Here is a 13,874-nt window from a genome sequence, read left to right as displayed (position 1 = left end):
TTTTTTCTTGATTTTTCTAGAGATATTTTTATATTCTGCATAGAAATCAAAATTTAAATTTCTGAAATAATTGAAACTAAAGTTATGAGAATTTGTTTCTCCTTTTATTTTTTTAAGGACAGACGATTAATATTGGTTAGTATTTCTCGTTTTATATATACCTTTTAATTACTTTCAAAAAATGTTATTTTAAATTGTATTCATTTAAATTTATTAAAAAATAATACGTCACAATAAACTAAGAGCTAGATGTATAAAGAAACCATTTTCTCAGCCTATTTAAACAAAAATATTTTTTCTAGACATTTTTTTCGGTGTACATAATATGTGACTTCAAGGTCATATAGTTTGGGATACATACTTCAAAGAAGCCGACGCTACTGTCGCTTCTGTATATTATGTAAGGTATTCAATGAATAAAATATTTATTATGCTATTATAGTATTTCAGAAGTGAATTGGAACTACTGAGGCTCTTAAGTCCTTTGAACAGACGATGTCGACAATGACAGTGCCGTAATTAAGAGTCTCAATCTGTTCCAATTGACTTCAGAAAAACTATAATTATCTAGAGATCGGTTAACCAACTTCTCTTCAATATGTGCACTGTTTTGTATTGTCATTGAAAGTATAACTATAAATATACCTAAGTTAATTTCAATGTAAGTTTCATAAAAAAACTAAAACAATCAAACATTTTTATATTGCATATTTTCTTCATAATCACAAATTTCTTGTCAATATAGAAGTTTAATATTGGTCTATGAAAATTAATTTGCATATCAAAGCTAGTTTCTAATAAAATATTTTTATGACACACCATACACCTAATTATAGGTATTTTTATATTATATTTTTTTAGGCATAATATGACAAAGACGAATTGTGTAGCTAAAACTACCAATAGTATGAAGCTTATTTTAAATATACTGGTAGACCATTGAAACTTATATTGGAGAATGAATAAATTATTAGTCTTTGTAGACACAGAATGAAAATTTAGCGCAGCCGCTATTTTTTTCTCATGATCTCGCATTAGACATAAGATCAAGATAAAGTGATCTTTAAATATTGAATGTCAGGTATCTATATCTACCTTTTGGACAACCAAATCTTTTTATAACATCTACTTTAATAAATCACTTTATTCTAACTGATTTTTTTTATTTTCCCTATCCTTTTTTTTATAAATATTTTAACATAGCTTGGATTAAGTATAATGAAAAATACAGTGCACCTCAATAATGTAACTGAAAGTTAGTTATCTATCTCAATGAAAATCTCGAATAGGAAAAGTTGTTGCAATTTGTTTCAGATTTCATTAAAATTAATTCTAATATACAATTAAGAACAATAATTCCAAGATGTGTTTTTTATAAAATGTATTTAATAATTCTTTAAAAAATAAAACTCTTATAATGCTACAGCTAAATTAGTTAGTTCTTCTTTCAATTCATTGAATGGTTCTGCATATTCATCATTAGGCCTGATTAATACTGTAAGACAGCCTCTTTTCACACCCATCGCAGCACCGAGGTCTTTTCTACTAGGTGTATAAACATATGGAATATTTTTGTCTTCACAGACTCCAGGTAAATGGCACATAATATCCAAAGGAGTAACATCACCAGCAAAAATGACTATACCAGATTCCCCTTTGCGGATCCTTGTCTGTACGTCCTTCAACCCACATCTTATATATGTTTTATGTTTTACAGCTAAAGAGAAGATATTTTACTGTTAAGAAATATAATTATTATAGTTATTATTCCTACAATTACCTTTCTTAATTAACTTATAACATCGCTTAGCTAATTTCTTTGATGCCATGGGTTTAGCGATTACATTACAGTTTGCCACTTTTTCCTCATAGGATAGTTCTTCAGACTGTATAGTAATATCGCCTTCCGTAATACTATCTTCAGTGCCCGTTTCACTTCTTCCCATCTTTAAATTAAGTAACACACGTGAATAACAATCGAAATGTAATCAACAACAAAATTATAAGGTTAGTTTCAAAATTGACGTTTTATCTATTCTTCCTTTCCGTTTAGCGGCCTTCAGCTACGACTCTATGGCCTGTGTTTTTTACTCTCGTTAAGTAGTTTGGTTTTACGGCCAAAGCTCGGGACTATCCGGCCGTTACGCTATTACTTAAAGAAAGCCAAAAATACATAAGTAGTATTATAAGGAGTTATGGAGAGTAGTTAGAGATATATTTTTTATATGAAAGGGAAGAAAATATCATTTTTTTTTGAAAGCCGAATAGCCCTCGCTGTTCAGGCCGTAAAAATCTTCTTTATAATGGTCACATGTCTTTTTCACAACTAGTCCATAGAATAAAAAGAAGAGATTCTGTAGCGGCCGTATAGTCCTGGCAGCTAGGCCTTAGAAAGAGAATTCTGTAGACCTTTGCTGTAGACGAAAACAGTAACCTCTATTTTTATTTGAAATGCGAGAAAGCCACATTTATTTTTATTTTAAAATAAATAAAGTGTAATAATATGGCAAAGAATAAAATAAGTAGGTTTAAAGGTAATAATTGTGATGATGCATATTCAAAATGTTTAATTTTACAGAGAAACAGTCTAAACGACAACCGGCAAGACTACGATATAGGATTCAGAAAAAAGTAAGAGATCATAATAAAAAGTTGCGAAGGGAAGCGAAGAAAAATCCTAAGAGAAACAAACCAAAAATAATACAAGTTCCAAATATATGCCCCTTCAAAGAAGACATTTTAAAAGAGGTAGACAAGTTAAAGAAGCAAAAAGAAGAGGAAAAGCTAAAGTTAAAAGAAGCCGCTAAATTAGAGAAACAAAAAGAAAAAGAAAACTTAAAAAAGGGTGGATTAACTGCATTGGTATATAATTTCGTAAAATAGGTATCTATTAATTAAATTTTATGTCATTTTTTAAGGTATCAAATGCAACAGTAAGGGATAAATTATATGAAACACTTACACCAACTTCGGTTGATAAGGAATATAATAAAAATACTGAACAGTCCTTAAAGCAATATTATAAGGAATTCAAGAAGGTCATTGAAGCTGCTGATGTTATTTTAGAAATTGTAGATGCTAGAGATCCTTTGGGCACACGTTGCAAACAAGTCGAGGAAGCTATAAATAAATTACAAAACAACAAAAGATTGGTTCTAGTATTGAACAAAGCTGATCTTGTTCCTCGTGATATTCTAGATAAATGGTTAAAATATTTAAAGAAAATGACCCCAGTGGTAGCGTTTAAAGCTTCTGTTCAAAATCAAAACAGAAATTTGGGACAGAGAAAGTTTAATAAATCCGATAAAGGTTTACAAGGATCAGCTTCAGTTGGCGCTGAAATGATAATGTCATTGTTATCAAATTATTGTAGAAATAAAGGGATCAAGACTTCTATCACTGTTGGTGTAGTAGGTTTACCTAATGTTGGAAAAAGCTCGGTTATTAATAGTTTGAAGAGATCTCGTGTTTGTAATGTAGGTGCAAGTCCAGGTATAACAAAGTAAGCATACTCACAATAAGCTACTATTCTAGTTTAAATTGTCAAATTTTATATTTTAGAGCAACACAAGCTGTTCAATTGGATTCAAAAATTAAACTTTTGGACTCTCCTGGAATAGTGTTTGCAGCCGGGAATGACAGTCATGCAGCTCTAAGAAATGTTGTTAAGATATCAGGAATAACTGACTTTGTTACCCCTGCTAATGCAATTTTACAGAGGGTATCAAAACAACAAATGATGGACATGTATGATATAACTGAATATAACTCACCAGAGGTTTGATTGATAATTTTGTTTTTACTCTGTTTTATTCTGACAATGTTTTACAGGAATTTTATAGTTTAAAAGCTACAAGAACTGGTAAATTTAAAAAAGGTGGAGTACCAGACTTGGCTGCAGCTGCAAGAAGTTTACTTGAGGACTGGAACAGGTAGAAAAGTTATCTCGGGTGTTTAAATAAAATTTATTTGGATAAAAATGTTCTAGTGGCAAAATCTCTTATTATACAGTACCACCTGAAGCAGAGTCAGATAGTGTATATAAGATAGTTTCAGAGGTAGGAAAGGAATTTGATATAGATAACTTTGAAACAATGGAAACAGAGATGTTGGATAAAATACAAAGTGAATCAAGTGTTCAAAAAAGTAAGTTTATTACTCTAGACAGTTTGGGACCAGTGGATGCAGTAGAAGATATGGAAGAAGATATAGACAGCAATGATTTGGTAAAATACGTGTATATTTCATAAAACGATTGCTATAATAATTTTTTTTAGTTGAACAAAAATATAAATGTAAAAAATAAGGAGAAAACTAAACAAGTTAAAGAAAATACAAGAGAAAAAAAGGTTGATCCTGAAATGCTTCTAGAGGGAAATTTAAAATTGAATCAAGTCAGGAAAAATCAATTTAAGAAAGAGAAGAAACAAAGAGGTAGAAGAGAAAAGGTTGCACAGCAATTATCTGCAGGTTTAGAAAACTTTAGTCTTGGTTCGGATTCTAAAGAAGATTATGATTTTAATGAGGATTTTAAAATGTCTTAATATTATAAGAGCAAAAATATCTATAAATACAGATAATATAAAAATACTAGAGAAGTGTTTGTAATCTTTATATTATTAAACAAGATATAATTTTATTTTGTATTTTTTAACACATGGTTGAGAAAATAAATGATTAATAGGACCTACTATTATTGTATCTCGTTTATTTTTTATAAAACTATATCTGCTATATTTTTATAAAAGGCTATATTTGGTATTTGTAGTAATTAATTATATCTATCTAAACATTTATTGGATTTTTTTAAGATTTTATGAATCAATAATAATTTAAACACTTTTATGAAGTTAAAATTCCTTAATCCGCCTTTAAAATAAACAATTACAAACTGATAATAGCAGAAAACTTACTGTATTCTATAAAACCACTCTTTACCGAATTATACAGGGTGCTACAAATTCGAGGTACGAGCATTGGTATCTCGGTAACCGTAATAGATACAAACATGGTTAAATTGGGTCAAAGTTGCGCTTTGGGATGTTTACCAAGATGCCATCAAAAAAGTTTTAAAAATATCAAGGATTGCTGAGTTTTTTGGAAAAAACTGATTTTTTTTAAAATCAATTTTATTTTTTCGTGTTGTTACTTTTTAGAAAATCGAAAAACTAATTGCACATTCTCATAGCCACTTCATTAGGGCTATCTGATAGTATTTTTAGATTTTCAAATTACCTGATAATTTGTGAGATACAGAGGCCAACTTATTTTTTATAAATACGGACCTGTATTTTTTATTTCAGATTTTGAAAGAACTCTGTCTACCGAGTACAATGATATGCCACACTTAATATTTTTTTCTGTTTTGACATTTGAATACAATTTATTTAAACTAATTTCAAGTCCGGCTCTGTTTTTTTTTAATATTTAATCTATTCATCGTTACAATATTGATTAGCATTCAAACTTAACAATGACGTGGGGTAAAACATTGAATACGGAAAATCAAATGCAATAAAATAATTAATATAAATAAAATATAAACAATCAAATTATTTTCCCGGAAGATGGACTGGAAATGGTAGAGTAATATAATTTATACTGCTCTACCATTTCCAAGTATAATGTCCTGTACCTATCGCCAAGGGGCTACATTACTTGACGTCATTTGTAAAAGTAAAATGAATTCATCTCAATATTTACAATAAAGAGTACAAAATGCATTCGGAAGTACATAAGAAGAAAGTTCAAAGAGCTATAAATAAAATTGAACGAAAAATAAATTTGTGCAATAGGGAGGGTGGTAACGCTTTCGAACATGTAGAGCATTAGAAACTAGTTTGTGGAAGTTAATTTATTTATAATAACTACGATTAATATTATGCATATTATTAGCAGATTATTAGGTCGCACACTGAGATTTCAAATTCACAATAAAAAAAGTTAAAAATAATATCTTTAAATTTCTGACCTGGATATTATTTATTTGAATATTCCAATTGGCTCGATTTTCCTTATTCAATGTTAATTAGCGCTGATCAATGTTGCTGCGATGAATATAATAAGATTAAATAATTTAAGAAACCAGAGTCGGACTTGAATTTATTTTAAATATAATTAAATAGTTTTGTTGCTGTTAATGTAACCCAAAACAAAGAAAAGTATAAAGTGTGGCATATCATTGTATTCAGGAGACCGAGTTCTTTCAAAATCTGAAATAAAAAATGCAAGTCCGTATTTAAAAAAAATAAGTTGGCCTCTGTATTCCACAAATTATCAGCTAATTTGAAAATCTAAAAATACTGTCAGATAGCACTAATAAAGTGGCTATGAGAATGTGCAATTAGTTTTTTGATTTTCTAAAAAGTAACGACAGGAAAAAATAAAATTGATTTTCAAAATAATCAGTTTTTTTCCAAAAAACTCAGCAATCCTTGAAATTTTTAAAACTTTTTTGATGGCCCCTTGGTGAACATCCCAATACGCAACTTTAACCCAATTTAACCATGTTCGTATCTATTACGGTTACCGAGATACCAATGCTCGTACCTCGAATTTGTAGCACCCTGTATAAAACCAAAAACTAACTTGGCTAAACGCAAAATAATAAATAAAACATTCTCAAATATTTTGAATTAAAAAATGTCTATTAATATTTTGTGTGTATAAAAATATTCACAATTACTTTGTTATGTAATACTAAAGTTTTATTATTAAATTATCCTATACCATACGGTCGAAAAAAAAACGGTGCCATATTTGGCTTGCAATGACTATCAATGACATTTACCATATCATTTTAGATATATGAGTAAATGTAAAGATAGTCATTTCTAAGGAAACTTGACGCCGTTTTTTCTCTATTAAAGATATTTATAACGGTTCGGGTGGTTTAAAATCGGGCAGCACTTCCCAAACTTTTTCCCGCCATTTTCTTTTTCTTTCGTCCCTCGCCTTTTCAAGCTGTAGTACTGCTGGCAACGATTTCCACAAATAAAAATAATGAAACAACATCCGCCTAAAAACAATTTGAATATTTACAGTGTGTTTCAAAAACAAATATTTGAAACAGATGAACAATAAAACAGAATTTTTCTTTAATAGAAATAATTTTATATCTCAAGTGTAATTTACAAAAATGCCTTTAAAATACGAAAAAAGCGGTGTTAGATGATAGAATATCTAAAGACACCAATGAGAAGAGTTTTTCAAGATTTGTATAGGTTAATTTTCATACACACAGGGTGACAAGTTGAAAACGAACAGTACAGTACGTCTGTCCGTTCTGTAGCTACGGGGTATACGTGAGAGGGGAAACGATATTCTCTCGATGTTTTTCCTAAAAAAATAGACGACGCGTCCCATCAATAAAAATTCAACAAATTTGCAAGTAGCCAATAAAATGAGTGGGCGGAGCGATTTGCGGTGACGCACTCGTCAAATCGACGTATAAAATATATTGCTGTTTATTTAAATGTTTTTTTGTCCGCATTCCTTTCATAGACACATATCCAGCAGATGTACTGTATTTAATATTACCTCTACCGATGATAGTATGAAAATATGGCGGAATACGTCAATTTAAATATCAAGGGGGACAGTTTTTGAGGCATTTGTTGTCGTGTTACTTTCAACCCTTTGACCCCCAGGGCACCTACCTCTAAAATTTTAAATGGCAACCCCTATTTCTTTTACAATTTTTGTGTTCCTTATAAAATTCTCAAAAAAATAATGCAGTTTATGTAGAATTCTATAAGAAACACAAAAATGGAAAAAGAAATAGGGGTAGGTGCCCTGGGGGTCAAGGGGTTGAAAGTAACACAACAACAAATGCCTCAAAAATTGTCCCCCTTGATATGTAAATTGACGTGTTTCGCCAAATTTTCATACTATCATCGGTAGAGGCAATATTAAATACTGTTCGTTTTCAAATTGTCATCCTGTATACAACATACAGTGTTACATTTTTTTTGAAAAATATTGTAGTGATAACCCCTATGCGCGTTCCTGGTGAATCTGTCGACCCTTTTTTAGCATTAAAATATGTTGCACTTTTATAGTAACTTTTGCCCTCAATTTTTTTTTCTAAATCGCTAAAACACTTGTAAGAAAATTATAATAAATCGAAAAAAATCAAGACTAACTCCCTGTACCTAAGACGCAAAGCAGAATGGAACCTATGTTGATATAAGAAATAAATCTTATTTTTACGTGTGGAATCTCACCACGAAAGATGGTATATTTTCTTTTGAAACACCCTTGTAGAAGAACTTACAAAAATATAAAATTTTCAGTTCTTCTAAAAATAATCTATTTTTCCGTATGAATGAAAGAGTGTGTCTATGATACAAAGTGAGTCTTATAAAAATAATTTCTAATGCAGTAATCTTTTTTAATATCTAGCAATAAATTGTAAACAAATAATTTCTTAACATCAGCTTTTGTTTAATTGGTCTATTCAAAACACATTCAAGTTATTTTAAAATATTATTGCTATATAATCTGAATCTCTATTCTATGTAGTTGAAGATTTAAAAGCTTACCTGTTATTATGTTCTTTAGCTATATTCATCTTTTTATATTCTATCATTATTTGTTTACACACATATCTATACCAATGTACAAATACCCTATTTGTCAACCTAAAGTCATAAATATCTTCAGCGACTTGTCTTGATCTCATACAATCCAACTTAAACTGAAATTACCACATCAGAGTTATGAAAAAAATAAAATAAAATGTTTACCTACCTCTTTCCAGATATTAAAACTATGTCTCAGTAATTTATAGTTTTTATGTTCGTCAGCAATTTGGTACTTGATTTCGTACTTTGACTCCACATACCCCATCCAGCCTTTGAAAGCTTTTAGTTTTTCTTTGTGCAAATAATGACTAGTAGCTAAAGAATGATTGTACAAAGAATTGTGATAATTTGAAATCAGTTTCTGAAAACACTGTTTGACTAGTAAACAGTTGTAAAAGTGTTCAGCTTTTTTTAGTTTTTGTTCAAATATTTCTCTATTTTTTTGCCTCGTTTTTCGCAGCTCTAAATCTTTCCTGCGCTGTTCATTAATTAATTCTAAATTCTTTTTACGTTCTTCTTCTTCCAAGACTCGTTTCTTCTCAATTGCTTCTTCTAAAAGTCTTTGACGCGCTTCTTCTAAAACTTTTTTTCGCTCTAAAATCATGTCTCTATATTTTGCCCTTTCAATTGCCCTATGCTCCATGTGTTGTACAAACTTCGGCGCTTTTTGAGAACTGATCATTATTTGATCTCTTTCCTCTGATGATTTTACCAAAGGAGCTTTCTTTAACAGGGTTTCTGAACAGTTGGCAAATATATTTTTTATTTGGAATTTAGTGTTTTCTATTGATTTTAACAGGTCTTCGCGGATAATTCCTAACTTAAGCTCGCTGATAATTTTTTCTTGTTCCTCCAGTTTTGCTTTTTGACTGTTTATAATAAATGTTTGTGCCTTATATCTATTTTGGAAATTGCTGTGGGGCGAAGAAATTTGTTTTGTCTCTTTTTTTGACTTAACTTTAGCAACAGATTTTTTTTGATAATGCTTTAGATTGGTAATGAATTTTTCCAATGTTGGTTTATCAGTAGATTTTTGTTTTATGTTGTTTTTCCATTTATGAAAGTAGATTTTAAGAAGAGCCCTCTCAGGTGGTAGATCTTCCTCTTTTATAGAAAGTACGGAGTTATCCAATGAAGAACTTGTGCTGGAATTACGATTAAGCACCTCACTTTCTTCCGAACTATCTATAATATTAAGTGGCGTCTTCTCAACTGTAGTGAGATTTTTGAAGAGAGGGCTTTCTAAAACTGTATTTGCAAATGCCTCTATATTTTCACATATAAGGGTTCTTAAAAGAATAAAATGGTATATTATAAATTTATAAAGTAATTGATTTACCTTTTGGCCTCTAATATAATATTTTTACATGGCGATAATGAATGAGATATATCTTTAAATTCCATGGAGATTGATATTATTTTAGCGCATAAAGGTGTAAAATATATTGTCAAAATGACATTTATATAAGTAATAGAAGTATTAATAAGTTAAAGTAACTGTACCTCTTGTTTACTGTTAAAATATCGATCAAACTTTTAGCACAGCTTTAAGTGCGCGAATTTAAATTTGGCGGTGTTTTTTATTCTTCTTTTATGTTTAACGGTCTTAAGTTGCCGGAGCAAACTTTAACATTATAATACAAATCTGTGGTTGTGGTTAAGGTCATATTATAAGGGCGTATATTGCCAATCTATCAAAATCAGCTGTTACAGCTAAGTTCATTATAGTTTTGGTGTACCTTTTTAAGAATAAATAAAGTAATAAATAAACTTAAAGTATTATGCTACAAGATTTTTAAATTCTAAAGATATTATATAAATATGGGTGCCCTGCTTTCAAGTCGTCAAAGAAACGGTGTAGAAGAAGTGGACGTGGTGGTAAACCATGCATACAAATATCCACCTAGATCAGGTACAAATATCATCTAATTAACATATAATTACATGAAATATACGCGTTTTCTTCTAGCTATTGTATTTATAACATATTTTTCTTTGTTATCTTAAATATTAGTAAATATATATTTGTGAAATTGGTTAATATTGTTCAGAACTAGGCTACACCGTCAAAAGCTAGTTTTATCAGTGATTTGTTTGTAGGAAATTATTTTGGGAGTCATTTTATAATGGGAGGAGAAAGATTTGATACTCCCCAACCTGAATCTTATCTATTTGGAGAAAATTCAGACTTAAACTTTTTGGGTAGTAGACCAACTCCGGTAATTTCATTAACTATTTTTATAACATAGTTTGTTAATTAAATTTTTGTTTTAGTTTCCATATCCTCCTCCTCAACCAAACGATCCAACAAAAACCTTAAAATGTTTGGTAAATATTCGAAAAGAATCATTGAGATTTGTAAGAGCGTCCAGCGAATATAATAAAATTAGTTTAGATAAAAACACTATAGACGATGTTGAGTTAGGGACTAACACTAATTTTAATATTGAGTTTATTTTTGATTGTGATGTGAGGTGTGCAATAACTATATATTACTTTTGCACTGAAGAGATCACAGCAACAGGTGTCACGTAAGTTTTGTTAATTTTTTTATTCTTTAGGATATTTGTTTATTTTTTAATTTATTAGTTATGTTCCAAAAGACCCTCTGTTATGCTCTGAAACATTTCATTATAAAAAAGGGGCAAACCAACAGTTTTGTCAACCAACTCATTCTTTTAATCCAGCAAAGTATTCTGAAGAAGAACTGTTGTATGATGTCGATAGGGAGATTATTCCTATAGTAGTTCATTGTGTAGCTGAAGAAGGACCAGAAGGTTAACAATTGCCCGAATATTTATATAAGAATTTAATTAAAACTCTTGATATTTCAGATATGAGACAGTCTCATACAACTATAGCAACTATAGAGAAAATTGCTGAAGGAATTTTTCTTTTAAAGGCTCTCAAACAAAAACTTTGGGTTGATGGCTTATGTTATCTTTTGCAAGAGATCTATGGTATTGAAAATAAGAATAATGAAAAGGTTTAAAATTAATAGTATTTTTGTATATAAAAGGTTTATAATCTAAATGATTCCAGAACGCTGGAGATGACGAGACTGATGATAATGGATCTGAATGTGTAATATGTATGTGTGATGTACGAGATACTCTTATATTACCTTGCAGACACTTATGTCTATGCAACTCTTGTGCAGATTCTTTAAGATACCAAGCGAATAACTGCCCTATTTGCAGAGCACCTTTTAGGGCTCTTCTACAGATTAGGGCTTTGCAAAAGAGCATCAATGGTAGCTTGGCTCCCATTGGACCTCCTGATGTTAGTATATTGTTTCTTAAAGATGAATTTGTATTTTCTTTAAATATTTTTAGGCAAACTGTGACAATATTCCACCAGGGTATGATGCAGTATCTCTTATAGAAGCTCTGAATGGTCCTTGTCAACCTAGACAGCCCCCTTCAGCTATGCCTGACCTAGTTGAAACTCCTGAAAATGAGCATGCTATTCAAGCTGCTCATATTCTAAATAGGCATTCTCCACCATCAAAAAGAGGCAGTCAGCCAGCTACTCCTGAATATCCTTCTAAAAGTAAAGCAAAGAATAATTAAATTTACGTTTTTATTTTGATTTCTTTTTTATTTTAGCTATGACAACAATATTAACAAACAGATCAGAAGAAGAGCATCCAAAAGAGACACAAAAATGTCCACTTTTGAGGGATGAGAAGGAGGTAGTTATTAGAAGTAGACAGAAGACAAAGGACCAAATAAAATTGGTAAATGAAAAGGAGAAAGAAGAGGTAAGTTTAATTATAAAAGTAATTGTGGTAAGTATTACAAAAATAATATTCAGGGTTGTTATGTTTTAGATATTTTATTTATAAACAAATATTCTAAATGTATTTAGGCATCTAAAATATTTGTTTTTAAACATAATGCAAAACACCTATTAAAACTCCTACTTGTAGGGAGCGCCACCTATATATTCTCTTTATTAGATATTCTTTAACTGTTTTGAAGAGTAATAACTTTTTGTCTGTACCTGTTTAAGCTAAGAATGAAAAAATTAAATTACCGCTGTTTTTAGTAAAAAAGGTATCTAAAAAAAAGGTATCTTTCACTAAACATTATCTTTTAAGTAAGAATTTTACATAGAATCTTTCAAGTCCTCGGTGGCCGCGTGGTTTAAAGCGTTAGGTCTTAACGCTGCTATGACGTTAGAGCCGTAGTAAGGCAGGTTCGAATCCTAGCCAAGGCGACTTTTTTTTAATCGTTTTTTTTGTAATTTTTACATATTTATTTTTACTTTTTATATATTTACTAGTTGAAGCTTGGCGCATCCGCCATGACATAAGGAAAAAAGATACTTTTTATTTTTTTAATTAAATGAAAAACAAAAAATCCGACGACGACAGTTTTTAGAAAAGCCAATTAGCTGTCTTTTAGTAAAAAATCAACTTTCTAGAGCAAGTCGTTACTTCAGTAGAGATGACACAGATAAACATAAGCATTTTGGTACGGAACCCTTCGTGCGCGAGTCCGACTCGCACTTGACCAATTTTTTTTGTTTAGCATTTTAAGTTTTTAATTTTATTTCCTTTCAGAATGTCGATGAAGACAGCGAAGCAGAAAAATTGTCTCCTCTACTACAACAAAAAAGGGAAAGCCTAAATCGAGGCACGGAGCTAGCTCTACGCATGGACGACGTAGTGGAACACATCGACGGTGACGAAGTCGACGAGCGCTTTGAAAGGCGACCGGTACCGTCAGCCGGCGAAGACTCAGATTACTACACCCCCGACGAACCCGGTCCTACATCCACAGGGTTATACGAAGGCAGTGGGGCACCCAGTTCCACGGAGAGTACGCCTCACAAGTTGCCCGGTACTCCGCTGAGCCTGGCCAGTGCTAAGAGCAGCGGGGAGAGTGTTACGAGCGGTGGCAGTACTCGCCATCTGTTGGCTATACACGGAGGTACACCGGCGACCGATCGTCCCGTTCATGTTTAAAAGCGTTCTGGTTAGAGTAATATTCGGTTTACACAGGGGTAAATTGATAGGTAGAGCGGAGATTTTATAAAATTTATTGGTAATTTTTAAGATTTTCATTAAATCTGCTGTCTGTGTCTGTATATTTATGAAATTTGGTATATAGACGTAAAATCAAATTTTGAAAACAACTTTTGACAGTATTTTGTTTCTTAAACCTAATTTTTGCTTATGTAAAGAGGATCTTTGTAATTTTACGTCATCCGAGTTGTTGCCAACATGTGAAAATATTCATTTTTGTTACTTGGAATGTTAAAATAGTACTACAAGTTTTTTTT

At 30.8% G+C, this 13,874-nt stretch overlaps 4 protein-coding genes across 4 annotated transcripts; 2 read left to right on the top strand and 2 right to left on the bottom strand.

The window, feature by feature from the left end:
* LOC115884276 (H/ACA ribonucleoprotein complex subunit 2-like protein) lies at positions 1-2,034 on the bottom strand. The gene is made up of 2 exons (XM_030902806.1): positions 1,781-2,034; positions 1-1,717 (listed from the first exon to the last, which is right to left on the bottom strand). Exons 1-2 carry the CDS (start codon positions 1,944-1,946, stop codon positions 1,413-1,415), a joined length of 471 nt encoding a protein of 156 aa, XP_030758666.1. The 5' UTR covers positions 1,947-2,034; the 3' UTR covers positions 1-1,412.
* A 369-nt stretch (positions 2,035-2,403) lies between these two features.
* LOC115884275 (guanine nucleotide-binding protein-like 3 homolog) lies at positions 2,404-4,639 on the top strand. The gene is made up of 7 exons (XM_030902805.1): positions 2,404-2,522; positions 2,579-2,862; positions 2,919-3,502; positions 3,562-3,778; positions 3,832-3,932; positions 3,989-4,226; positions 4,278-4,639. The coding sequence occupies exons 1-7, from the start codon at positions 2,504-2,506 to the stop codon at positions 4,542-4,544; spliced, it is 1,710 nt and encodes a 569-aa protein (XP_030758665.1). The 5' UTR covers positions 2,404-2,503; the 3' UTR covers positions 4,545-4,639.
* A 2,010-nt stretch (positions 4,640-6,649) lies between these two features.
* Positions 6,650-10,073, bottom strand: LOC115884308 (coiled-coil domain-containing protein 191). The gene is made up of 4 exons (XM_030902847.1): positions 9,925-10,073; positions 8,752-9,874; positions 8,544-8,698; positions 6,650-7,018 (listed from the first exon to the last, which is right to left on the bottom strand). Exons 1-4 carry the CDS (start codon positions 9,987-9,989, stop codon positions 6,874-6,876), a joined length of 1,488 nt encoding a protein of 495 aa, XP_030758707.1. The 5' UTR covers positions 9,990-10,073; the 3' UTR covers positions 6,650-6,873.
* A 205-nt stretch (positions 10,074-10,278) lies between these two features.
* On the top strand, positions 10,279-13,874 carry LOC115884307 (probable E3 ubiquitin-protein ligase MGRN1). Its single transcript, XM_030902846.1, has 9 exons — positions 10,279-10,497; positions 10,686-10,804; positions 10,860-11,116; positions 11,175-11,362; positions 11,420-11,571; positions 11,628-11,867; positions 11,921-12,137; positions 12,194-12,348; positions 13,153-13,874. Exons 1-9 carry the CDS (start codon positions 10,407-10,409, stop codon positions 13,555-13,557), a joined length of 1,824 nt encoding a protein of 607 aa, XP_030758706.1. The 5' UTR covers positions 10,279-10,406; the 3' UTR covers positions 13,558-13,874.

Source organism: Sitophilus oryzae, unplaced genomic scaffold (genome assembly GCF_002938485.1).
Source record: "Sitophilus oryzae breed Bouriz unplaced genomic scaffold, Soryzae_2.0 scaffold_227_pilon_pilon, whole genome shotgun sequence".
NCBI classification, from domain to species: Eukaryota; Metazoa; Arthropoda; class Insecta; order Coleoptera; family Curculionidae; genus Sitophilus; species Sitophilus oryzae.
This window is presented reverse-complemented; position numbering and strand designations above follow the sequence as displayed.

Excerpts from the sequence above, each read along its gene's own strand:
- LOC115884276 (XM_030902806.1), bottom strand. The coding sequence starts at position 1,946 with ATGGGAAGAAGTGAAACGGGCACTGAAGATAGTATTACGGAAGGCGAT. Across the intron at positions 1,718-1,780 it reads TTATAAGTTAATTAAGAAAG|CTGTAAAACATAAAACATAT; the intron begins GTAATTGTAGGA and ends TCTTCTCTTTAG.
- LOC115884275 (XM_030902805.1), top strand. Across the intron at positions 2,863-2,918 it reads AGGGTGGATTAACTGCATTG|GTATCAAATGCAACAGTAAG; the intron begins GTATATAATTTC and ends TCATTTTTTAAG. Across the intron at positions 3,503-3,561 it reads GCAAGTCCAGGTATAACAAA|AGCAACACAAGCTGTTCAAT; the intron begins GTAAGCATACTC and ends TTTATATTTTAG.
- LOC115884308 (XM_030902847.1), bottom strand. The coding sequence starts at position 9,989 with ATGGAATTTAAAGATATATCTCATTCATTATCGCCATGTAAAAATATT. Across the intron at positions 9,875-9,924 it reads ATTATATTAGAGGCCAAAAG|AACCCTTATATGTGAAAATA; the intron begins GTAAATCAATTA and ends TATTCTTTTAAG. Across the intron at positions 8,699-8,751 it reads GTTTTAATATCTGGAAAGAG|TTTAAGTTGGATTGTATGAG; the intron begins GTAGGTAAACAT and ends TGGTAATTTCAG.
- LOC115884307 (XM_030902846.1), top strand. The coding sequence starts at position 10,407 with ATGGGTGCCCTGCTTTCAAGTCGTCAAAGAAACGGTGTAGAAGAAGTG. Across the intron at positions 11,572-11,627 it reads AAAATAAGAATAATGAAAAG|AACGCTGGAGATGACGAGAC; the intron begins GTTTAAAATTAA and ends AAATGATTCCAG. Across the intron at positions 12,349-13,152 it reads ATGAAAAGGAGAAAGAAGAG|AATGTCGATGAAGACAGCGA; the intron begins GTAAGTTTAATT and ends ATTTCCTTTCAG.